The 25,147-nt window shown below is 42.9% G+C and overlaps 1 protein-coding gene across 1 annotated transcript in view; it reads left to right on the plus strand.

Moving 5' to 3' along the window:
- Nucleotides 1–25,147, plus strand: part of UNC5D (unc-5 netrin receptor D) — a 423,168-nt gene that overhangs the window by 180,423 nt on the left and 217,598 nt on the right. The window contains exon 2 of the mRNA XM_056860892.1: nt 15,423–15,641. Coding sequence (XP_056716870.1) covers nt 15,423–15,641 — 219 coding nt within the window. The remainder of the gene's footprint in view (nt 1–15,422; nt 15,642–25,147) is intronic.

A 25,147-nucleotide genomic window follows, 5' to 3' on the forward strand; every position in this document is an offset into this window, starting at 1 on the left:
TATGGGTTTTGTGCTAATACTCTTTCCTTGCATGAATCTCTTACACATCCTACAGCAAACGAACCCTTGTGGCCCTTGTTTTTCGCTCGGCTTTTATGTTGCTGTCATCCACTCATGCATCATAAACACTGAGTGTAAGAACGAAGCCAGAAGCCTTTTGAGTTTTGCAGCAACAGCGAGAGTATGCAGGTAGAGAGGAACAAGCTGGAAGATTATGTCTATATAGAGGCGTGCTTTGAAAATAGAGCTCACTGCTCTTTTTCCTCCTGTAGCTCCAGCCTGGCTTCTCCTAGCCTTGGCAACTTGTTTGACAGATGTACTAATCAACTAATCAGACATGATTCAGTGCCTTTCCTCCTGCTTTAGGTGGGATGTCTTGGAGGACACTCACACACTCTTGAAAGTGGAACATGGAACAAAAATCAGCTTTTTAAACTGCCCTGGGCAGGAAGGGAGTGACTAATGACAGAGGTCTGCCAATCAATGCTCTCCATGGCCAACTGCTGCCTCAAATAGGAAGATTTTTGTTTTGTTTACCTTGGGGGTCAATCTTAAAGAGAAGGCTGTAGACATATACACAATGGTGCTTTCCTGGCACACTCGGGATATGCACATTTGTAATGAAGACAAAACTATACACAGTAATGTAAAAAATAAAAACAAAATCCTGCACTGGTGTACCAGTACAGTGTATGCAGATAGATATATGTTTTCCCTTCCAAGGGTTAACAATCTACCAACAGTCCCCTCCCCAAATCAGAGCAGTGGTTCTGATCTTATTATCCCCCCTCACCACCCTAGCTGCCATTAACATCCCCAATGTCTTCCAGTTTGGGTCTTGTACGACTCGCAAACAGGGAGGAAGGGAAGAGACTCAGTGGCAGGGTTGCCAGGTCCTTCTTTACCACTGATGTGAGGCTTTTGGGGCGGAGCCTGAGCAGGGCGGGGTTTGGGGAGGGGAGAGACTTCAATGCCATAGAGTCCAATTGTCAAAGCGGCCATTTTCTCCAGATGGACTGATCTATGTCGGCTGGAGATCAGCTGTAATAGCAGGAGATCTCCAGCTAGCACCTGGAGGTTGGCAACCCTAGTGGCAGAACATATGATTATCTGCATCAGCTTCTCAGATAGCAGGTGTTCAGAAAGATTTTTCTCTGCCTGAGCCACTGGAGTGTTGCAACCAGTCAGAATAAGCCACACTGATCTAGATGTATGTGTGCTCTAACATGTACAAGGAAGTTTCACATGTACACCTCAAAGCCAGCTCCAGATCTTCAGGAGTCCCATACAAGGGTCCAGCAGCCCTTCACCGCATTAGCCTGCTTCCAACTCATGCATAGCTCACAACCAGCAGAGGTGGTTTCTGCTCCACATTCTTATCACTACATCCTGTTCCTTCATTGCTCTGAGTCTCATCCCAATAGCAATTTCTGGACATCGCCTGCTGCCTCTCTGGGGCTTGCAACAACATAGTAGCATCTTTCATTCTCTCAGTGTAACCAGAAATCAGTGCTGATCTGTGCCTGGGCGTGGTGAGGTAACAAGCATAGCTTGTTCTGTGGTGAAACTCTGACTTTCATTGTGAGGTAAATTGAAGGCCCTGTAGAAGTCCAACAGGAAAATTCAAAATATTCTGGCACTTCTTCTCAAGGTCAACCAGTTGCTCATGGGGGATATGACCAACATCTATATTTATTTATCTTATTACCAGGAAAGTATGACAGCTGCTATAGCTGGTTTATCAGGGCATGAAGAAAGCCCACAGAGACAAATATTTTATGACATATACCTTCTCAAAGCCAACCAAGTTTCCATCATTTACCTTTAACCCCCCTCATGATTTTCAATGAGCCAAGTATAAATCTTAGAAACAAGATTCTCTGCTCCGTAATTCCTGACATTTACTAGCACATCTGAAGAACTGCCAAGTACCTTCAATAATTTATCCTGTAATTGCTGTCATTTACCATAAACACTGCATTTTCTAGAAAAATATCTAGAATTATGAAGGAATGAATGGACTTTCAGACCTTTTCTTACACTCTTATTTTATTTAATAACATCAAAGGAATTCACAGTTGTCTTGAAGGATGTTTTGCTACAAATATGATATAGTCTGGGAAAATGGATTTACTTTGATTTGAGTGTCTTCTTTGACCCTGTTCCCCCCACCCCCATTATCCCACTTGTTAGTGTTTCCCCCTCAAAGTTCATAGTTGAATGATACTTGATAACTGGATGAGAAAGGACAGAAGAAGACACATCAAATTGATTGAGGACAGAGGTTGATTGAACTACCATTGTTTGGGCCATTAGCAGGCAACAAATTGTCCTTCAAATCCCAATTATCCCACTCATTAGCACTTCACAAGTGATGCTTAAAATAGGGGTGAGTTCAAATTTCTAGTCCCTGCCGTTTCAGTGTAAACATCTCCTTTTCAGTTGTGAATCTCTTTTGTGCAAACTGAACACATAATTTGTTATTTTCATACCATTTTCTGTTTCTTCCCATCAGTGTCTCCCACACACCCCACTTATAAAACTGTTCAAATGTTTCAGGGTGATTTCTGCATCAGTAAATCAGCATTGCTGGCCTGATCTGGTCAGATCCTAGAAGCTAAGCAGGGTTGGTCCTGGCTAGTACTTGGATGGGATTTTTGTTGAGATTGCGAAAAATCGTGATCTTGTGGGTCATAGATTAAACACACACACAAAGACTCAAGACACGTTGCCTTCCTTAACAAAACATATAAGTTCACTATATTAAAGGGAGGGTAAACTTGGGATATAAAATAACAACTCCTAACTACAACTCATATTCTAAACTCTTGCTGACACGTGGTAAACAGGGTCTAAGGTTTGAAACATAGTGAATAATATGGCTAACATTTTCAGTTCTTGTTGCCTGTTTTGGGCCATAACTCGAGGAAGAAGAATTGAAGCGAAGTCTTCTCTTAACAAAAACAGCAGCTTCTCGGAATACCCCTGAACGCCACATGACCAATAGTGTTGATCGGACCATTCAACACTTGCCAAGTGGCTAGCACTATCCCCTGAGACCATGTAAACAAAACATAAACATTTAACCATTTCTGTATTCATGATAGAGACAAAACTCGCAGATCGATTCCCAACAAAACCACCAAGGCATACCAGGGTTGCTGTGCAGAGGAAGGCAATGACAAGCCACCTCTGTTAGTCTCTTGCCTTGAAAACCCTAAGGGGTCTGCATAAGTCAGCTGTGACTTGATGGCACGTTACACACATAAATCAGCATTATACCGTGCCAGCTACAAGGAATTGAAGGATAGAGGAACAAAATATTGTCGAAGGCTTTCACGGTCAGAGTTCATTGGTTCTCGTAGGTTATCTGGGCTGTGTAACCGTGGTCTTGGAATTTTCTTTCCTGACGTTTCGCCAGCAGCTGTGGCCGGCATCTTCAGAGGAGTAACACTGTCCTTCAGTGTTACTCCTCTGAAGATGCCGGCCACAGCTGCTGGTGAAACGTCAGGAAAGAAAATACCAAGATCACGGTTACACAGCCCGGATAACCTACGAGAACCCACGATAGAGGAACAATTTGGAAATTCTCCCTTTACTCCGAATCACCTCCTCCTTGGTTCTGTAAACTCTCAGGGGCTTAGAGAGGCTCACACCCCCTTTCCTGACACTCAGCTGTTTCACTCTTCTGTGCCTCCTGGAGCATATTCAGTTCTCATTAGTGTTTTTCAGGGGGATCTCTCTGGTTAATTTACAGAGTCTTGTTGTGGAGTCATCCAACTATTTGGCAATCCTTACATTGTCTGCATGAAGCCTATTTCTGCAGTGTTTGTGATTATAGCAAGGTCAGTTCCTTTATTATTAGGTATGATGTATACATTATACATATAAATGACATGCTTAATGAATCTTTACTATATAAATTGCATTGTAAAACCGTATAAAATGTGTACCCAGTATAAACAACTCTACAGAACCAACTTCCAAAAGCAGAGAACCACCACTGTCAGTAAAAAAAAAAAAAAAATGAATACGAATGAAATAGGAAATATTTGCTCAACCCTAACATAAAGTCGCTGAATGCATAGAAAGCCATTTCTGACTGCCCTTTAAATTTTGACCCCTACAGACAGACCAAGTTCAGAAATAAAACATAGACAAGTGAGGGAACTGTGAAAAACTGCAGAAGTGGGGAAATCCCATACCTCTCCTAGTCCCCACTTTTCCCCTTCTGTCCCTGCCCTGTTTCATCCATCCCTCTTTCTACAGCCACCACCTTCCTACTTCCCCTCTCTCTTTGTTCCTGCACATTTCCCCAAGATTTCTAGAGGTTGGTAAGCAGCCCAAAATACATTGTGTGATCTCTTTTTCTCCCTTGAAGTTGTGAGATTGCTTCAACTGCTGTGCTTTATATATATTTTTTAAAAAAACAAGATATATTCTTCTTTGTTTTATATATATTTTTAATAGCAAATGATATGTTTGGCACCTGGTTCCTCCCACCCCACAAACTTCCCACAATTCTCCAAATAAGATTTCTCGTAAAGAAAGATATTAGTTTTGTTACGACAAAAATCATTTTTCTTGCCATCTCTTTGCGGCTTCCTAAGGCATGCTTTTTGGAATAATATGCTGTTTGGTTTTATAGGGCTGTATAAATTGTAAAAAAGCTACCACATCATAGTCCATAAAGTGGTACAATTTGGAATATAGCAGTTTGCTAATGGCATCTGCTATAGTACGGCTAATGCCATTTATTTCCATATGAGTGTTTTTTTAAAAAATAAATCTGATCTTAGTTTAAAATGCTTGTTCCTTTGAGCTAAAAGTTTGGCCAAGATGACATATTTCAGAGTTTCTTTAGAAGGGGCCTGTAAAATTTCAGAACAAGTCTATTTTCCTGTGATTTAAAAAAAAAAAGTTAACTGTTGTTTTTTCTACATTGGCTGTCAGAATCGAAAACATCGTCAACAACAATACATGTCAAAATACTTTATTTTTAAAATAATATATCACTGTTTCTCTCTTTTGTTTTTTGTATTATTACCATAAAAAGAATTGAAGGCCCTGTAAAGGACATTAAATACAAGCACATTCTGAAAGGTAATTTCACAAGAATGAAGGAATGAAAACACAAAAACTGTGTTTGATAGCTGGTTGTTCTGTCATTTGCTTCAACATTAACTTTTTTTTGTATAGCTATGAATGGCCTTAATCTTGAAAACTGACAGATCTAAATGAAAAGCTATAATATTGTGTAAGTAGAAGCCATTCACAGCCCTGCTTGGTACCAACCTACGTTGCCAGACACTAATAAATAAATATATTAAACAAATAATGTCAAAGATGTTTGATTTGGTCCAGAGACTGCTCTGGTGATATCAGTCAGACAGTGGCTTTATTTCATTTGAGCTATCATTATGCATCCATTCATTTCATGAACAGACTATCAAAAATAATGTTAGGGAACAGATGCCTTTCAATTATATGTGTCTGAGAGAAACTGTGTATAACTTCAGGGACTGGGGCACACTTGAGGTGGGGGTGTGTAATCGAAGCTTAGAAAAATATAATGAACATGAGTGAATAAATGCTCTCATCACAATAGAACTGGGGAACATGCAATTAAATTGCTCTGCAGTTATCTTCAGGATAGAGCAAGGAGTGTTGATTTGGACTTCCTCTGTTCATTGATAGAAATTCTGTCTTCTGTCAAGCTCGCTGTTCCTTCTTGAAAAGCAGGATAAATAATAGGGAAAATATGGTGGGAAATGTGCTGGATTTGGTCACTGAATTGGACTTGGGAGGTTCCTTTGACACTGAATTTATATAATCTCTCAGGGAAATTTTTATTTAAAAAATTATACTCAATCTTGATCATGCTTTATAACTGGACCTGTTCAATTTTTATCCCACCTTGAGGAGCCCAGGGTGAAACGTATGGCTCACCTCTCCATCATTAGTAGAAAAGAGCAAGAGTCCAGTAGCACCTTAAAGACTAACAAAAATATTTTCTGGCAGGGTATGAGCTTTCGTGAGCCACAGCTCACTATCTGAAGAAGTGAGCTGTGGCTCATGAAAGCTCATACCCTGCCAGAAAATATTTTTGTTAGTCTTTAAGGTGCTACTGGACTCTTGCTCTTTTCTATTACTGCAGACAGACTAACATAGCTCTCCATCGTTGTATCCTCACAACAACTCTATGAAGTAGGCTAGTGGGTGTGACTAGTGAGTTTCACAATTTGAGTGGGGATTTGAACCCAAGCCCTCCCCAACCCTAGATTGCTGTTTTAACCACTGCTGTTTTAACCACTGCACCATGCTGGCTCGTCACAATACTCGGGCAGCCCATTCCTGAGCCTTCCCCTGCTGCCAAAAGGCTTTAAAAAGCCTTTCAAAGGCTTTTTATTTTTTAAATGGGACATTTTGCCCCTTTGAGAGCAGCGAGGCTGCGTCAGCAAAAAGCTGGCGCAGCAATGCTGTTCTCCCAGTCGGTGTACCCGGGGCGAAAGGGGACAGGAAGCTGCCTACTGGCAGCTATGCCCCCTGGCACACCCTGGGCACACACTGACATGGGCCTTTGCACTGGTGGGATGCCAGCGGAAGGCCCAGCCGGCGTCCTTGGGCGGGGCTGCTGCAGCAGCGCCAGGAGACTGAAGAGTAGCCTTATACTACTTGGAATCAGAGTGTAGAATTTGGGCAGAATTTCATAGCAACAGGCCAAATGTTGGCTATATTTTTTTGAGTGAAAATCACGTCCCCCCAGTTGCAAGGCTGCTGATTGGATGTAGGTGGCTGAAAGAGAGGGTACTGTTGGTTCTGTGACCAACCCTCCTGTAAGGTCTGGTTCAAGCATTCCTCCAGCCAGAGAAGAACTTGGAACAGTCACACACACAAAGCTGCCTTATGCTGAGTCAGACCGTGGATCTCTCAAGGCCAGCATTGTCTAATCTTTATTTATTTAATTTTATTCCTTCAATTTCTATGTTGCCCCTTCCTGATCCAGGCGGGCTCAGGGCAACTTACATCAATTCCAGCAACAATTTAAAACAAGTCAACTTCAATTTAAAACTCACAAATGTCCATTTAGAATTCCAGAGGTGCCCTTAAAACCATTCTGTTTTCCCATAACCTAAATTGGAATGCCCATCAAAAAGCAGTGTCCAACAAAATTAAACCTGGGGTTGGTGCTATTGTCAATTCTTTTCACACCAAAGGTGGCAAATATATTCCAGGGGCTATTCAGGTTTTTAACCTGAAAATTACCCCAATTATCCTCTTTGGTGTTGCCATCTGGATCACAGTCATCAATGAATCTATAGATCGTCCCCTGCTTCAGTTCTTACGAAAACTCCTAAATGCCCCTCGATGTGTTGCTGGCGTTACTCTTCGTTCCGAGTTTGGCCAAATGTCACTTGAAGCTAGGGCGTGGTTGGCCGCCTTTAAACTACACCTTAAACTGTGCTTTAGCACTGAGGGGTTCCTAGCTTCTCTGAAGCATGACCCTTTCAAATCCTCATGGCAAAAAATCTTAGATGAGAAACTGGCGTTGCTGGGTTTCTCGCAGGATATGATATCAGATCTTGGGAAAACTGAAGCTTTTGCCAAAATTAAAAAGCGCATTAAAGAGCTCGATTATAACAGCACTACTTTTCGTGCTCGTCGCGTCTGTTCATCCCAGTTCTTTGGAATACCCCCTCCACGTGGTCTGCCTGCCTATACATATTATCTGACAACTCCTCGTCTCTGTAGAGCTTTTTGCTTGGCTAGATTGAATGCTAACCCTTCTATGGTAATGCAGGGCAGAATTCTGAATATACCATACTCAGACAGGATCTGCCCTTGCTCTTCTGGCTCTATTGACACATTAGCCCATGCCCTTTTGGAATGCCGCTTTTACGAGGAACTTCGATCGCACTATATTTCCCCCCTTTTAATATACAAATCCAATGCCTCTGTGACTGACATAATGCCTTTTTTACTAAGCGACAGGGACCCCAAGGCTACATTGTCAGTGGCAAGATTTGTTTCAGTCCTTATATCCCTCCAACACTAGATATATGCTGCTCAAGATCAATTGATCAAGGAGCTTCTAAGGGATAAAAGGAAAGGAAAACCATAGTGGGAACCAGTCAGAAGGGGGAAAAGGTAAAGGAAGGGACAGAGATGACCCTGGTGGTCCCTTCCAACTCTATGATTCTCTGATTCTTATGACAGCAATAGGATGCTCACAATAAGGGAAGGGATGGGAGTTGGGATAAGTAAAATATAAGTAAATAAGTAAAGGGGAGGGAAGGAGGCCAGCTTAGATGGAAACCATTGCTGTCCTCAACTGAAAATCTGGCTGAACATCTTGGTTTTACAGGCCCTGTGGAATGGCATCAGGGCCCACAGGGCCTGGATCTCACTTGAGAGAGAATTTCACCAGGCTGGGGCCAGGGCCGAGAAGTCTCTGGCTCTGATTGAGGACAGCCAGATACTTTTTGGGCTAGGGACCACCTTATTGGTCTTATTAGCAGAGTCTCTTGAGGGTCCCAGGTTGAGATATCCATGTTACCTGATACTCTCAAAAGGATTTGCCAGGGATTGAACCTGGGACCTCCTCAGTGCAAACCAGATTCTCTACCACAGACCTGTAGTCCCTGTCCTACCCTGAGTCATGGCCACAGTCACCTTTATAATCAAAATGAGCATTATGAGCTGTCGAAGCATGTATTAAGATTACAGAGCAGCTTCACCCTGCCCTGCTTAGAGTGTACCCTTTCATCCACTCCCTGAAATGAAATGAAAAATGTAAAAGTTAAATAAATCATCCGGATTTCAATTCAGTTGAGACCCTACTTTGCTGTACTTAACATAATGGTGATGAATCCATCCTGATAATGAAGAAAAAATGCTTCTGATAGGAAGAAATCCTTAGGACCATGGATTAATTGGAGGGTCTGCTTTCCAATTCCATGATTATTACATTTTGCTGCATATTTTTTCCCTGTCTTTACCCATGCCCGATTGAACTGTGCAAGCATAAGCAAGAATGTACAACTTAGAAGTTGCTCAGGGCACTGATGGAAGTTTGGCGTTTTGTTCTTGCAGAAAATCTTTTTAATGCCTTTTGTTCCTTCTAATGCATGGATTTAATAAAGCCTACAGGGATGTGATATTTATTGTTGGATGGCATGTCATAAATGGGTGAACTGCATCATTTTAATGATATATTAAGGAGTGTGTGAGTGCAATTTAAATCATACAAAATGTCCCCACAGGTCCCTCTTAAAAATACATGCAAGTGTTTACATTAAAACTGACTTGTGAGGCTTAAGAGGGTACAGACAGCTTTGTTTTCCTATCAGTGATTTAATAGTGATCCATTAGGTCAAGCTAGATGTGACAGTAGCAGTCCCTGGTTTCTTTTCTCATGCCTGCCCTGTTAATGTGTAAAGTAGAAGATGGGGCTAATGTAACAATGAAATGAGCACATACGGCAGAATCGCTAAACCTTTTCCCCTGCCGTGCCTTACTTCCTATGATCTGTTGCTCTAGCACTTGTGTTCCTTTCCATCTCGAGTACTAGAAATGAGCCAAGGTAAGTGTCTGGGGGAGTGGACCGAAGGGAGGCAAAGTACAAGAAGGATGAATGTTCAGCACCTCTATCTCACCTGTATTCTGTACTGTTAAAGACTCTCAACCCACACTTTATATCTGAATTGGTAGCTGCAGCAGATCCCTTCACACGTTATAGAGTACACAGGTTGGGTACAGGACCCCAGTAGGGTTGCCACTCTCTAGGTGGTGGCTGGAGATCTCTGGAATTGCAACTGGTCTCCAGATTACAGAGATCTGGAGACCATGACTGCTTTGGAAAGTATACCCCAAAGACCTGGAGAAAATGACTGCTTTGGAAAGTATACCCCACTGAGGTTCTCCTTAATTCTTGTGTGTGGTGCCCAGTTAGAATCAGATCCTCGATGCATGTGGGAAAGGGGCTTCAGTCCCTGTCCACCCCACCAACACACATTTTTCCAACCTGAACAAGTCCAGGGGGTGCTATTTGAGGAAACCCATAGGTACTTGTCAGTTTCCCCAACAGACCAATATCACCCCCCCCCCCAACTGAAGAGACCCTAAGTGGCTATGAGAACCTTTGCTTCAGTATGTTTATGCTACAGGTACTCTAGGAGCCCATGACACAGAGTGGTAAGCTGCAGTATTGCAGTCCAAGCTCTGCTCATGACCTGAGTTCGATCCCGACAGAAGTTGGTTTCAGGTTGCCGGCTCAAGGTTGACTCAGCCTTCCATCCTTCCGAGGTCGATCAAATGAGTCCCCAGCTTGCTGGGGGTAAAGGGAAAATGACTGGGGAAGGCACTGGCAAACCACCCTGTAAACAAAGTCTGCCTAGTAGACGTTGGAATGTGACATTACCCCATGGGTCAGGAATGACCTAGTGCTTGCACAGGGGACTTTTACTTTACTTTTACTTTACTCTGGGAGGAGGCATTCAAACAGAGAGATTGTGTTGTAAATGACACACAATAAAAATAGGACCCTTTTGTGTTTAGATAGGAACTGTGTAGGTACTAAAACGAACTGGATAATCAAGGGGGAAACAGGTGTAAATGTTTATTTATTTCCAGCTTGGCCATTTGCAAGCTTAGCTCCTCCTGTGTTCTTTGGGTGAAACAGTACCTGGATGCTGATAGATGAGCTTGCAGGCTCTTGAGGACTCACAGCATTGCAAACTGTTGTAAAGCTGCCATAAAGTACACTGTTTGAAAATTATAGAAACACACAGCGTATACTACAAATATAACATAACCAATACACAAATTAAGCTGAGGCAATGGCAGTTAAAATATTTAGTGCTGTTAAGTGCATATAGATAGCTTTGTCCATTTTTCTGATATAAAACAAAGCTACTGCCAAGAAACATCGAGGCAATTCTAATTATTTATAAGCTTCAGAGTCACGGTACACTTTCTCCTTCCATCATAGTTAATGTCCCACATGTCCCAATCCTCTGTGGATCTTTCAGCATCGTTGCTGGTTTATACTCTTTTGCTCCAATCTCCTTTCTCCATAGTCGGTATTGTTCTGGCTCCCTCTCCTCCTGTCAATCATGGTTTATTTTCACTTCTTCCTTGTCTTGATTCCCCAAGAGGCTCCTGTACATTCCTGCTGAGGTATTGCCAGCAGAAGGACAGAAGCATCAGCAACTGCCCAGCCAAACCGCTTCCTTTTCTGTTTGGTCACCTCTATTTTCGCAAGTTGCAGTCTGACAATGGTACCAGCAGGGTGTTCTATGTTTAGAAACCCCCCTCTCCCCCCGAAGGACAAAATCCAACAGAAATCATGGTAAACATCCATTAGACTCTGTTTGGATGTTAGTCCAAGCTTGGAGAGCTGTAGATAATATATCTGGGTATCAAAGAGATATATAGAGGATTTATGTGGAATTTTCCAGTATAGAAAATCTATACCTCAAGTCTCATTATCAAGGATTTCTTAAGTCAGGTTTTTGTTCTCTGTCACACTGACTGTGCTTTCCTGCATGTTGCATCCTCTTGCTTCTAATTTCCTCCCTGCTATTCATAACAGCTATCTTTAATTTCCCTGCATCAATTAGTCCCCCAGGATGGCTGTAGCCATTCTGAATTATGAGTCCCCTCACTAAATTGTTAAGTAAAAGGCCCTACTGGAAGTGAATCACTAGTGGATTTTATTTTTTGCCTTTATGGCAGCAACAACATTCAACTGAATTAAAATAGCTGTAGCAAACCATGGGTCAGTGCTGTGACCTTTCCTTCACCACCTGTCAAAAGAATCCAGGAGAGGAGAAGCAAATAAAAGATATATTGGCGTGAAGCAGGGATGCCAGGTCCCCCCTGGCCACCAGTGGGGGACGGATGGGTTCCCAAATCTAGGTTGGGAAGCTTCTAGACATTTGGGGATGGAGCCTGGGGAGGACAGGAACATCCGTGGGGTACAGTGCGATAGAGTCCACTCTCCAAAGCATCCATTTTCTCCAGAGGAACTGATCTCTGTAGTCTGGAGATGAGCTGTAATTCCAGGGGATCCCCAGTTCCCATCTGGAGGTTAGCATCCCTAGCATGAAGCCATGTCTCTGGAGCTTTCCCCATGCTTTCGAATGTACTAAACATTGCAGAGAAAGTGCTTCCCAACTCAGATTTTCTCTTGGGCAACCAAACAGAAATACTTAGTGGCTTGGGAGCTACACGTGGCTCTTTAACATGCCACCTCTGGCGCTTCTGAGCACATTCCCCGATGTTAAACCCACCCTATGTTTCAGGAGGTGGTCAAGGCTCTTAAATATTAAGGACTGTGATTGGCAATTGGTTCCCACCTTGAAACAGCTGCTACCAAAGGAATGGAAAAAGCTCTAATGTGTAGGCATGCTACGGATGAGTAAATGTGGCTCTTTTGGTCAATGGTGGTTGTGAATGTGGTTCTCCATGGCCCATGGAGTGAGTACCACTGATCTAGGAGATTTGAACTCTATCACTTTCCTCCTCAGAGACTGAAGCAGTCCTTTCTCTTCAAGGATCTGGAGTTTTTAAAATGAATACCTGAAGTTCAGTATTTGGATGACACCTGACTTTCTCTATGACTTTCTCAATGACCCTTCTTAACTGTATTCAACAGAGTCCTGGTCACAAGGCCCCTCCAAGTATTCAGTCAGCATGCAGAGAGGGAGAGTGAGCATGGATGTCCTAGCCCCTCTCCCTGTGTGATCATCAGCTTGTTAGAAGTGGTCCTGTTTGTGGAGGAAGTGTGCATACCTACACTCCATCCCCATGACCGAAATGTTTGGAAAGCATCATCCTTGATAACAGGATGCTGCTTTTGAGCACTTGTCTATTGAATGGCTATGTATGGGGGGGGGGTCATGTGTTCAGGGCTCTGGACTGTATTTAGAAATTATTAACCAGTATGGAAATACAAAGTCCTTTCCAATGAAGGGTCAGATTCTTTAGAACTTGGATCAGTGCCTTTTGAATTGTAATCCTATAGCAGGAGTCCTAAACTTTTTCAAGCCTGCAGGCATCTTTGGAATTCTGACACAGGGTGGTGAGTGCAACCACACAATGTCTTCCGCATGAGGCAGAGCCAACCACAAAATGTCAGGGGGTGAGGCTATGCACGACTCTAATGTACCTCTTCAATATTACAGACAGAAGCAATTTAACAGGGTCCCTTTTAAAATGGACATATTGTTTAAAACGATTTCCTTGCATACACACACAGTCACACAGTGAAGATTCTTGTGCTGCGGTGGCAGCTATTGCTGAAGCAACTTAAAAAAAATCACAGCCAACCTGATCTCCAGTGGCCAATCAGAAGCCCTGCTGGGCAAAAGCCCACCTACCCCTGCCCACTTTCTAAAAACACTTGGTGCTAAGAAAGGTGTCATTGGGTGCTGTGATGCCAACAGGCCTCACATTGGGGACCCCTGACCTATAGAATCACCTACCCTTTGACACCTGACAATAGTACACCATAGTACAAGCTAGAACGTGTCCAGAGGAGGGCAACAAAGATGGTGAGGGGTCTGGAGACCAAGTCCTATAGAAAGGTTGAAGGAGCTGGGTATGTTTAGCCTGAAGAGGAGAAGACTGAGAGGGGATATGATAACCAAGTACTTGAGGGGCTGTCATATTGAGGATGGTGCCGAGTTGTTTTCTGTTGCCCAAGAAGGTCAGACCAGAACCAACAGGTTGAAATTAAATCAAAAGAGTTTCCGTCTAGACATTAGGAAGAATTTTCTAACAGTTAGAGCGGTTCCTCAGTGGAACAGGCTTCCTCGGGAGGTGGTAAGCTCTCCTTCCCTGGATGTTTTTAAGAAGAGGTTAGATGGCCATCTGTCAGCAATGCTGATTCTGTGACCTTAGGCAGATGATGAAAGGGAGGGAATCTTGGCCATCTTCTGGTCACTAGGTGTGGGGGGGAGGTAGTTGTGAATTTCCTGCATTGTGCAGGGGATTGGACTTGATGACCCTGGTGGTCCCTTCCAACTCTATGATTCTATAGTCATAAAAACACAAGAAAGGCCCTGCTGGATCAGACCAAGGTCCATCAAGTCCAGCAGTCTGTTCACACAGTGGCCAACCAGGTGCCTCTAGGAAGCCCACAAATAATACAACAACAGCAGGATTATCCTGCTTGTGTTCCACAACATCTAATATAATAGGCATGCTCCTCTGATCCTGGAAATAATAGGTATGCATCATGACTAGCATCCATTTTTATTAATAGCCATGGATAGTCCTCTCCTCCATGAACATAGCCCTGACCTGGATGGCCCAGGCTAGCCTGATCTCATCAGATCTTAGAAGCTAAGCAGGGTCAGCCCTGGTTAGTATTTGGATGGGGGACCTCCAAGGAATACCAGGGTTGCTGTGCAGAGGAAGGCACAGAGGAAAACACCTCTGTTAGTCTCTTGCCATGAAAACCCCAAAAAGGGGTCGCCATAAGTCTGCTGCGACTTGACGGCACTTCACACACACACACCATGAACATACAACCAAGCCCCGCCCCTTTTTATTCTTAAGCATTTTTTCCCCTTTAAGTGCAGCTGATGAAGGTATCACTGTACTATTTGGAGGATGCAAGAAGAAGTGTGCCTTCATAGGGCATATCCTACTGCTTGCCCCTCATGCTTTGAAAACGCTGTCCATTGTGTACTGGTGCTGAAGGAGAGAAGGGCTTGGAGTCTATGGAACAAATGCGATCATTGGCTTGGTATATTTTGAGAAGTAGTGGAGTAGTCTGTATGGGATTAAATGAAACAGTGGTATTATTTGGTATAAAGCAACTTCGTATGTTCATAATTCCCAAAAGTGAAGGCAGTTTCTGAAGCATCTGGTTAGCCATGTGGGAAACAGGATGCTGGATTAGATGAACTTTTGTTCTAATCCGGCAGGGCTCTTATGATCTTTATATGTTTTGGAAAGGGGAAAAAAAAGAAACATTAAATGAGTCTGTAAGGGATGCGAGTTGTAACTTTTGCAGTGCCATCCTTAGCAGAGTGCACCTTTTTAAGTCCATTGAAGTCCATGGATTTAGACTGGTGTAAGTATGGCACTGTAAATGTCTTTATGTATGATTATGGCAAAAAGAAAACCTTGTTGGAAATTTACTCATTTTTCTTCGACAATCTCTTAAATATCACCAAGCAAAATGATTGTGCTGTTGAATAGCCATCTCTTTACATATTGATGTTGTGTTGATAAAACTCAAAACCATATAGCATTGACCTTGCATGGAAGTTTCAGCATTGTATTAATCCTAACGATTATAACCAACACCTAGATAAAAGCATGTGGTCTGAACCGAGAGCTCCTATGCATTCGTCTGGGTTGAGAGGAGACTGCATCATGTGACATGCCCTTTCCTTTTGCATTTTCAGGAAACGACAATAGTGAAACCCTTCCCGAGTCTATCCCATCTGCTCCTGGGACACTGCCCCATTTTATGCAAGAGCCAGATGACGCATACATAATTAAAAGCAATCCTATCATGTTGCGCTGCAGAGCTGTGCCCGCAATGCAAATCTTTTTCAAGTGCAATGGAGAATGGGTCCACCAGAATGAGCATGTCTCAGAAGAGAGCATGGATGAAAGTACCGGTAAGGAAGAGTGATGCTTTTGTGTTCCCGGAGTATTTTCTGTTCTCAGATACATCACTTATGGTGGCTTTGGTATAGGAAGGGCAAAGTGAACCAGAAAAAAAAAAATTACGTTGGGTGGATGGATGAAGCTACCAGTAATTTGCTTTTGTGGGGGAGCAGGTTTTGACTAGGGATTAAAGGAATATGTAAAGTGGACAAGAGCATGTAGTTGATCCAGAGCTAGATTTGAATCCAATTGTACCTTAGAGACCAACATGATTTTTGGGGTACAAGCTTTGGAGAGTCTAAGCTTCTTTTGTCAGTATCTGATGTTGACTCTTGGAAGCTTATACCCCAACAATCTTGAAGGTCTCTAAAGCCCTAGTAGACTCAAGCCTTGCCATTCTGCTGCAGACCAACAGGGCTACCCTCCTGAAACTAGTTGATCCAGGATTCTAATCCTTTTTCAGTTGTTCTGTGCAGGCAGAATGAACGTTGGGCAGGGAGCAATCTTGCGGTGTCAAGCTGCACCCCTGAGCTATCCATGTGTCTTTGGGAATGTATGCGTAGAGAGAGCAGGGGTTCCCAGCCAGTTGAATTGACACTTGTCTTTGACGAAGAGCTGCTGCTCAGTTTGCTTCCGAAGAAAGGCGAGGATTTGCTTCCTGAATATGTTGATGGCCAAGCTGAGGGTGCTCAGCTATGACAAGCCTGCCCAAGAGGAACTCAGCAATTTGCTAGTCAGTCAGCTGGTTGTTGGAGGTACAACATTCCACCTTCAGAAAAATCCTATCATCTTTCTCCAATGTAAGGGTCTCCTTTCTGGATAGCTAAATTTGGGTATTTGTCAAAGACAGTAGGGTAACTTTGAATAGTCGGATATTCTAAAGGCACTGTGCCTTTGTTTAACTGGGATCATTTTGCACTAATTTCAGAAAGGCACATTTGGTAATTGGTAAACTTATTTGATTTTTATCTTACTGATTAATCATTTGTTGACCCCACCCATTCATCATTTGTTATTTCATTTGCACCCTGGCCTTTATCAAGTTCAAAAATGATTGATTTTCAAATTACCACAGGTGTCACATTTTGTGCCATTTTCTGGAGCTTTGCTGGAGAAAATCTCCACAAAGCTTTTCTCCCCCCCCCCCGCTCAAGTGAGTTTACAGAGTTACGCCACCAACCCCAGAGACTTGCCCCATGAAGGTAGGTCTCTCTCATATTGGCATTTGGCAGCTAATGAAGTTAAATGGGAGGACTCCATTTTGCAATAACAGAATATCTGCAAAGCAAGGGATTGGGAGGATGTTGAGAAATGATCAGCAGATTTTATCGGGCTTCCAGCCTGTTCTATATCCTTTCTTATTTAGAAACATCTTGATAAGTGTTGCAAACCAATTTAACGGTTGCACTGCCTAGTAATTTCACAACTCTGCGTTGTTATAACTTCCCCCTCCACCTGAACTTCCCTGATTGCTAGGCAACTGTGTGTGTTGGAAATAATAAGGTGGATAGAACATCCTCTCATAGAACAAAAATTCCCATGGAATGGAGAGTGATGATTGGGGGTGAGGAGGAAGAAGATGCAATTAGAAATTGTCACATATTCTAAAGGGGTTTTGGAAATAATCTATTCATGTGTGACAGATTCTGAAAAGATTACCCACCCAAGACATTTTCTACGTGTTGTTCCTGATTTGTTTTTGTTTTTTTGCATTTGAGTTTGTGAAAATAATTTAATATGTATAACTTTTACTTCTTAAACCATTTCCACGTGAATACAGAAAGAAATGTCTTCCTCCCTCCACTGTATGGTTAATGAAAATCTTTTTGTGTGTGTGTGTGGGAGATGTATTTATTTTGGACTAATAACAGAATGTGCTAAAACAGAAACATCCAAATGGGAATTATAGCAGTAATTGAAGAAGCAGCCTAAACACTAGATAGCCAATGTGGTGTGGTTGTTGGAGTATTGGTCTTGAACCTGTGAAACCCAGACTGAAATACCTTTTCAGACATGAAACTGGGTAATGTTCCTAACATTACCTACTTGAACAATCTCACAAGTTTGTTTTCAAATTAAAAAATATTTATATAGCAATTGTACATGTGTGATTAACTCATATCTTTCAACATCCATGGTTATATTTTCAGTGATATGCACATTCTCCCCACCCATCCCAAGTAACAATTACATAATCTCTCGCCCCTTTAAAATAATTTCATTTTTTTTTTAAAGCAGGGCTGTTGTAAGGACAAAATGAGGGCAGGGACTATGTACTTTGCCCTGAGCTCCTTTATGGGAAGGTTGGATACAAGTGAATGTTTAGGCAGAATATGGGTAGGGAAGGGGTGACAGAACACATGTGCCCAATATCCAAGCTGGAAGTCTCAAGAAGCTTTAGAGGTGGATGAAGACTCCAGAAGTTGTGGCTTGAAATGCAGGTCACAGCAGCAATGGCCACAATATAATACAAAAAGCTTAAAGACGTTTTCTACGTGTTGTTCCTGATTTGTTAAGAATAAACAAAACTCATTGCAGATATACAGTTCATTCAGGTTGTCACTAAATATAAATTAAGACCGTGTACAAAAATACAGCTATGCCACAGAATAATATGATGTCATCCAAAGTATACTAATAAAACTGTACAAAACTAAGTAGCGTGGAAAAGCCGCTAGAGGAAGGTCCGTTACTGAAGCAGACAGTTCAAGATATCAGTACACTGAAGCACTGAAGCAGCCAGTCAAAACGAATCAATTCCAGAGAAGGGATCTGGTAATTTCCTGTTTCGTCGGTCTTCTTCAGAAACAATAAATAATGCTGAACGATATAATCCACTCTGCGGACCGCAAGCTTGCAGGTTCCCAATGAATGCAATGAACCCGTATGTTCATATCCAGATATGAATAAATGGACAGACTTTTAAAATATTTTACCCTACCATTTGTGCAGCAGTATCAAACTGCATGACATTTAAAGGCAGGCAGGCCTTCCATTACAAGTGCCACAGAGATATTATTAATTTTTAGAACATTTATATGCCACTTCTCCTTAGACCTGCTCAAGGCAGATTAGTCTAAAGTCTCCTTAGGTAACCAAGCCTGCCCAGTTGAGCAGATTGGTGGGCAAAGGCTCCTATAAAACTGTTTAAACCAAAAATAGTAAAACTTGGGGGGGGGGTAATTTTGGCCAAATATTAAAACTGTGAATCAAGCCTAAACTGGGTAGACGATCGCCAAAAGATTTCCGGCTTCGGCTCTCCCCAGAGTTTTCCCTCTGGGAATTTTTTTGAGGAGGGCATTTTTTGAGGTAGAGTTACCAAATGTTCAGGGTAGCTGCAAGGGACTCTCCTTCCATGAATCCCAAAGTTTGGTAAAGTTTGGGACAGGGGATCCGATTTTATGAGCCCCCGAAGGGGTTGCCCCCATATCAATTGGAAAGCATTGTAAAATTTGCAATGCTTTTCTATTGTTGCCCCACACTTGCTACCTCCCGGACTGGATACATGGCAACCCCAGTAGCTGCGTGTTGCCACCGTCCCAGACGTGCAGCAAGCTCCAAACACTATGGAAAGGGCTCCCGCACCATCCCGCGAAACAGGCATGAAGGAACCACGGGCAGGACGACCCCTCCAAGTGAACCAATTGAATCCATTTTCCTGGGTCCCCATTCGAGTGTCCAGCAGAAGCCATTTTGCAAGGAACAACCAGACACGTAGCCAGCACCCTCCCAGCCATCTGCATGATTAACGACCCATCGGAAGCCTCCGTAATATCAGCAACTAAGAATCGTTCATCAGGCATTGCGAAAGGGACTCGCCCAGGCACAACTGTTCGCGCCTTTGTTTAAACCCTTCAGCGATCGTCTCCTGACTCTCCCGGAATTGCGCAAGCCATAGGTTTTAGCTTACCTGTCTCAATTGCCCCCCTGCCACACCTCTGCAGCCGACCATTAAGGTTTCGGTCACCTTTTGTTCACCATGGGAACCACGAGGGGATGATCCCATCATCCCCCACCCCAAAAAGAGTATAACTGGGGTCGCTCTCAGTCATAATTTACCCTTCATTTACCCCTCTCATACTTGCTGTCACTCTGTTGGTGTGAGTTTTGCGCAGCCCAAACAATATACTCTCCCGACTTGCTGGTCAAGCCCTGGGAATCCCCGTCCCCCTCTTCTCTATTAGCCGCACGGGACCCAGGATATCTCCGCTACTAGACCAGGTGTAGTATTACCCCTCTTCAAAGAGAAAACTGCCACATTGGCAAACGTCTCTGTATTCCTACCTTTATTTCATAGACTCTGATTGTGTGTTGTGTACATGTTATTGGACTGCTTGTGCACATATTTTAAAGTAAAATCCTTAAAAGAAACCATTGCTTCCGCCTCTTGTTTGAATCTTGGAACGGACTCCCATAAACAAAGGTTAGATCCTGAGGTTATGCCCCTTGCCGGTTATTGATTTGCTAATTTCCCCATATAAATATTCATAACCGAGCATTTTGGCTAACACTATGGAGGAGGGGGTGACCCCTTTGTTTCTGAGGGGACCGGAGTCCTGTTCACATGTTACAGCAAATATACATCCTGCCTGTGTGTGCATCAGTGCTCAGCCCCCCCCCTCAAAAATGTGTGTCCCCTTACATTCTCATCATTATCCAAACTAGCTCGTTGTCTTCTTCCAACACTGAACAAATGATTTTACATGTACATTTAAGCTGACATTTGGGTTTAACTGTGGACAGAATAATAAGAGTACCTAAAAATAACGTCAGTGCCTATTGCGGTATGATAATGTTGCAAAGAGAGCTGCGGGTATAAAATGAAGAACAGTTTTATGGACCTGCGCTGTGTCAGAGGAAGTATTTGAATATACAGATAATAAATAATATAAATGCAGTCAGTTTACACAGAGATCTCTGCACTGAGAATGTCTATATAGTCTAGCATTTCATTTCATTCAAGACCTTTTTCCCAGAGACCTATACAGAAAGCAATTGTGCAGTGTCCTGGACTTATCTATTCCAGTTTCTGACAATGATGATAATAATTATTAATAAACATATTGAAGGGAACAGCTATTTGTATTTGTTAGGTTGTCATAGTATCCTACCTCCTGCTGCTTCGTTTTTTTGTTTTTTAAATCAGAATACTCTTTAATCTTGTTGCTAGGATGGAGATACAAAAGACATTTTAGTTTCGATTAATCATCAGCTCTCCCCGCCACACACACACAAATAGGAGAATCACACTCTGCTTTTTAATTATATACATTTAAATTACCAGCACAGGCATGGCAGCCTACAGGCATCTAGGCTTCAGAACAGATTAATTCACTTGCCCCAGCGATTGATGCTATGTGGTCTCTCTAGTGGCTCAGCTTGATATTCCTTTCTAATTTTTTATTGAAAGAGAGACTGGACAAAGAAACCTGCTTGAAGAGGGACAAGATAAGGACATTCCTCCTTATCTTGACATTGGCAGGTTTGGAGTGTGTCTACAGGCAAGACTAATTTTATGGTACATAAAGAGCATATTGGCCCTTCTGCCATGACCAAGCCTGTGTGTAGTACCTGGGCCTAACAGGAGTCAGTATAGTAGAGATGGCATGGGTTATGAACATAGGACCCGAGTTCTAATTTCTGCTCAGCTGTGAAGTAGAGTGCATTATTTGCATTATTGAGAGTGAGTGCTATGTAGTGGTTGAATTGTCAGACCAAGATCTGGGAGACTCAGGTTCAAATCCCCTCTCTGCTGTGGAAGCTTGCCTTGGGCCAGTTCTACACTCTCAGCCTAACCTACCTCACAGGGTTATTGTGAGGATAAAATGGAGATGGAAAGAATGATGTAATGTGTGTGTGTGTGTGTGTCTGCATAAAGCAAGAGGCAATGTTAATAAGTGAAAGCATTTCATTTAAATGAAACATCTGTGTCGTCATCTTTATTTTTTGCTGTCAAGTCACAGTTGACTTATGGTTACCCCATAAGGTTTTCAAGGCAAGAGACTTTTGGAGGTGGTTTGTCATTGCCTGCCTCCACATCATGATCCTGGTATTTCTTGGAGGTCTCCCATCCAAATACTAGCCAGGGCAAGGGCTGAGAGTATGTGACTGGCCCGAGATCACCCAGCAAGCTTCCATGGTGGGAGTGGGGATTTGAACCTGTGCTTTCCAGGTCCTAGTCTGCCACCTTAACCACTACACCACACTGGCTCTCATCATCTAAATATCCCTACTAAAAGTATGAAATAAATGGACATGTGAAAATAGATAGGGATGATTCACAGTAGGTAGCCGTATTAGTCTGTCTGCAGTAGTAGAAAAGAGCAAGAGTCCAGTAGCACCTTAAAGACTAACAAAAATATTTTCTGCCAGGGTATGAGCTTTCTGAAGAAGTGAGCTGTGGCTCACGAAAGCTCATACCCTGCCAGAAAATATTTTTGTTAGTCTTTAAGGTGCTACTGGACTCTTGCTCTTTTCTACTAGATAGGGATGGTAAAGGAGGAAAGCAGATTGATAAACAGAATTGTGTGACAGTGATACAACACACAAAACCCTTCTTGGTAGCTGATGAATTACTGTTGCAGCCGGAGGAGAAAATTACTCAAGGGGGAGGAGGTTTTCCTCCCTTAAGATATAAATACTGCTTGGATCTTGACAGTGTATATCTTCCAGCTTTAACTGATTTTCACATGAACATGACCCACCACTAATGACCCTGGCTCTTGCACAAGTCCAGCAGACTAGTAAATTATGAGCATGTGCTGACAGCTGAATGTTCCCACTGCACAGGGTCAAACCTATTTGCAATATGGCTCGTTTTAAATGGTAAACAAATTGTCAAAGGCAGTCCTATGAGGCGCTCAAATCGAGAGAGAGAATGGGTGTTGTGAACAAGGCCCATTTGATTTTTTAACACCTTATCTGCAAACAAAAAAGAAAAGAAAAACAATCATTGCTAGTGTTTAATTGGCTTAATCGCCACTCCACCTCATTGGGAATTAGACAATTGATGTGCTAGCTAGAGAGATGAATCACATTTCCATGAGACTGGTGATGTGGCTTTGACTTCTGGGAATGTGAGATATGCTTGCCATCAAAGCACAACCCGGCAAAAAGATGTCTGGATCCTGAACAACAACTGTATATTTATTACTTTTTAAAAAGTCATCTAAAAAAGACTCTCAGTATATAGGTGGGGGCGATGCAAAAGCAGAACTTCAGAATTTTGTTAAAAGATAGGAGTCTCTTTGCCAGGGATGTTTACCTTGCTAATCCTTGTGAAAGGTGGTCTTAAATGAAGTAGGCACTTCCATTTCTCTTCTATATGATGGCAGTTTAGTGTCAGCATTTCTGAAGGTGTAAACGAGTCAGGATGACTGAGCAGAGCTAAACCAAACTGACAGGAAGAAATTTAGTTGTGATGATGAGGAATCTGTCTTGGAATCCCTGCAGATACTCCTTCTACCTCTCTGCCGCTTTGACTCTTGACAGTTTATACCCCCAACACATACTATTTGGAGTCAAAGTTGGGATGTAGATGGTGACCCAAGCAGTTGCCTGAAGCCGTGTTCCTTCTTGTTTCTCATTTCCCAGTACTCTTAATTCATCACTAAATGTATGCCAAGATCTAACCAAGCTGTAGCCTCAAGGTCTCTTTTTAATACTCTAGAACCAAGTCCTAGAATATAGGGGAAAATATCTCTGTGCATGCACAGAGTAGCTCCTCCTCACCCCTGATACCCACAGTCTCCTCACTCCCTGTTCACCCATAATTCAGTGGTGATTTGCCTCTGAGAGCCAGCGTGGTGTAGTGGTTAAAAGCAGTGGTTTAGAGCGGTGGCGTTTAAACTGGAGAACTGGGTTTGATTCCACACTACTCCACATGAGCTGAGGAGGCTAATCTGGTGAACTGGATTTGTTTCTCCACTCCTACACACGGAGCCATCTGGGTGACCTTAGGCAAGTCCCAATCTCTCAGCCTCACCCACCTCACAGGGTGTCTGTTGTGGGGAGGGGAAGGGAAGGTGATTGTAAGCCGGTTTGAGTCTCCCTTAAGTGGCAGAGAAAGTTGGCATATAAAAACTAACTCTTCTTCTTCTTCTTCTTCTTCCTCTTCCTCTTCCTCTTCCTCTTCCTCTTCCTCCTCCTCTTCACCTTTTGTGACATCTAACCAGAACAACGGTGGCAGGAATGGCTTCCAAAGCCGATGATTACCTTTTGCTTGTAACATTGGCCCAATGACTTAATTTCCTTGCAGCTTACTTCACAGTCATAAATATTGTCTTGCGCTGTGCATTGACACAGTTTCTTGGGTCATCTTGCTCCATTCACTTTGCGGGGATATTTTACAAACCATACATGTAGTTTATTGTTGCTCTGGCAATTCACTTTAGCTAGATAACATAGACAGTAATGTATCATCAAACAGAGGCAAAAGCAGGTAAGCATTGCAGGTAGGTGTTCTAGTTAATGGCGGGGGGAGTAATAGTAATACTTTACTGTCAACAACTAGAAATCAGAAAGGAACAAGCAAGCATTTGTGTTCCCCAGATCTTATCTTCGGGGTGAATGTTCACTTAAAAAATAAGGTGGGGATGAGTGTTAGGATAAAAATGAACGTTAAAAGCTTGGATCCCACGGAGCATTTCCATGGATGGAAGAAGGTTCTGACCATGGAGTGCCACTACTCTGTCTCCTCCCTCCCTCTGCAGCCTCAAATGACCCCTAAAATGCTACTCCTGGGGAAAGAGGACCCCCCCCCCCAAGTGCAGCATGAGGGGGCTGGAGGCCTGCAGCAGAACAGGGAATCAGCAAAAATCCTCTACAGCAGGGGTGTCAAACATAAAGTCTGTGGGCTGAGAGCTCTGGACTCAAGAGCCCCTTGAGAGCTCTTATCCAGCCCACAAGCCAGGAGAGGTAACCCCCCCCCTCCCTGATCTGGGTGAGGCATAGCACAGCGTGACCAAGTGGCATTTATATCATATTCGGCCGTTGTAAAAAATGAGTTTGACACCCCTTCTCTACAGGATCCAACACTATATTCGCAGTGGTATTATTACAGCACAATGATCCTTTGCTGGTGGCACACTGTGATGTGACTTATGTTTGTGTGTTACTTCATTCTTCTGCAGTGGGCTTTAGGACAACTTTATAGTAGTTTTGCAGCATTGAGATTCAACAAGATACACGTTTCCAGAGCATCCAGGTTTTGTGTGTGTAAAGGACCCAGGAGGTGCTAAGCTCAAAAGGAAGAAAAAGAGGAAGATTTGTTTTTTTACCCCACTTTTCTCTACCGTAAGGAGTCTCAAAGTGGCATACAAATGCCTTCCCCCCCTCCTACAACATACACCTTATAAGGTAGGTGGGGCTGAGAGTATTCAGAGAGAAATGTGACCTGCCCAAGGTCACCCAGCAGGCTGCATGTGGAGGAGTGGAGAAATGAACCTGGTTCACCAGATTAGAGTTTGCCGCTCATGCCAAGGAGCGGGGAATCAAATGTCCACCGCTTTTAACCACT

Source organism: Euleptes europaea, chromosome 14, assembly GCF_029931775.1.
Source record: "Euleptes europaea isolate rEulEur1 chromosome 14, rEulEur1.hap1, whole genome shotgun sequence".
Lineage (NCBI taxonomy): Eukaryota > Metazoa > Chordata > Lepidosauria > Squamata > Sphaerodactylidae > Euleptes > Euleptes europaea.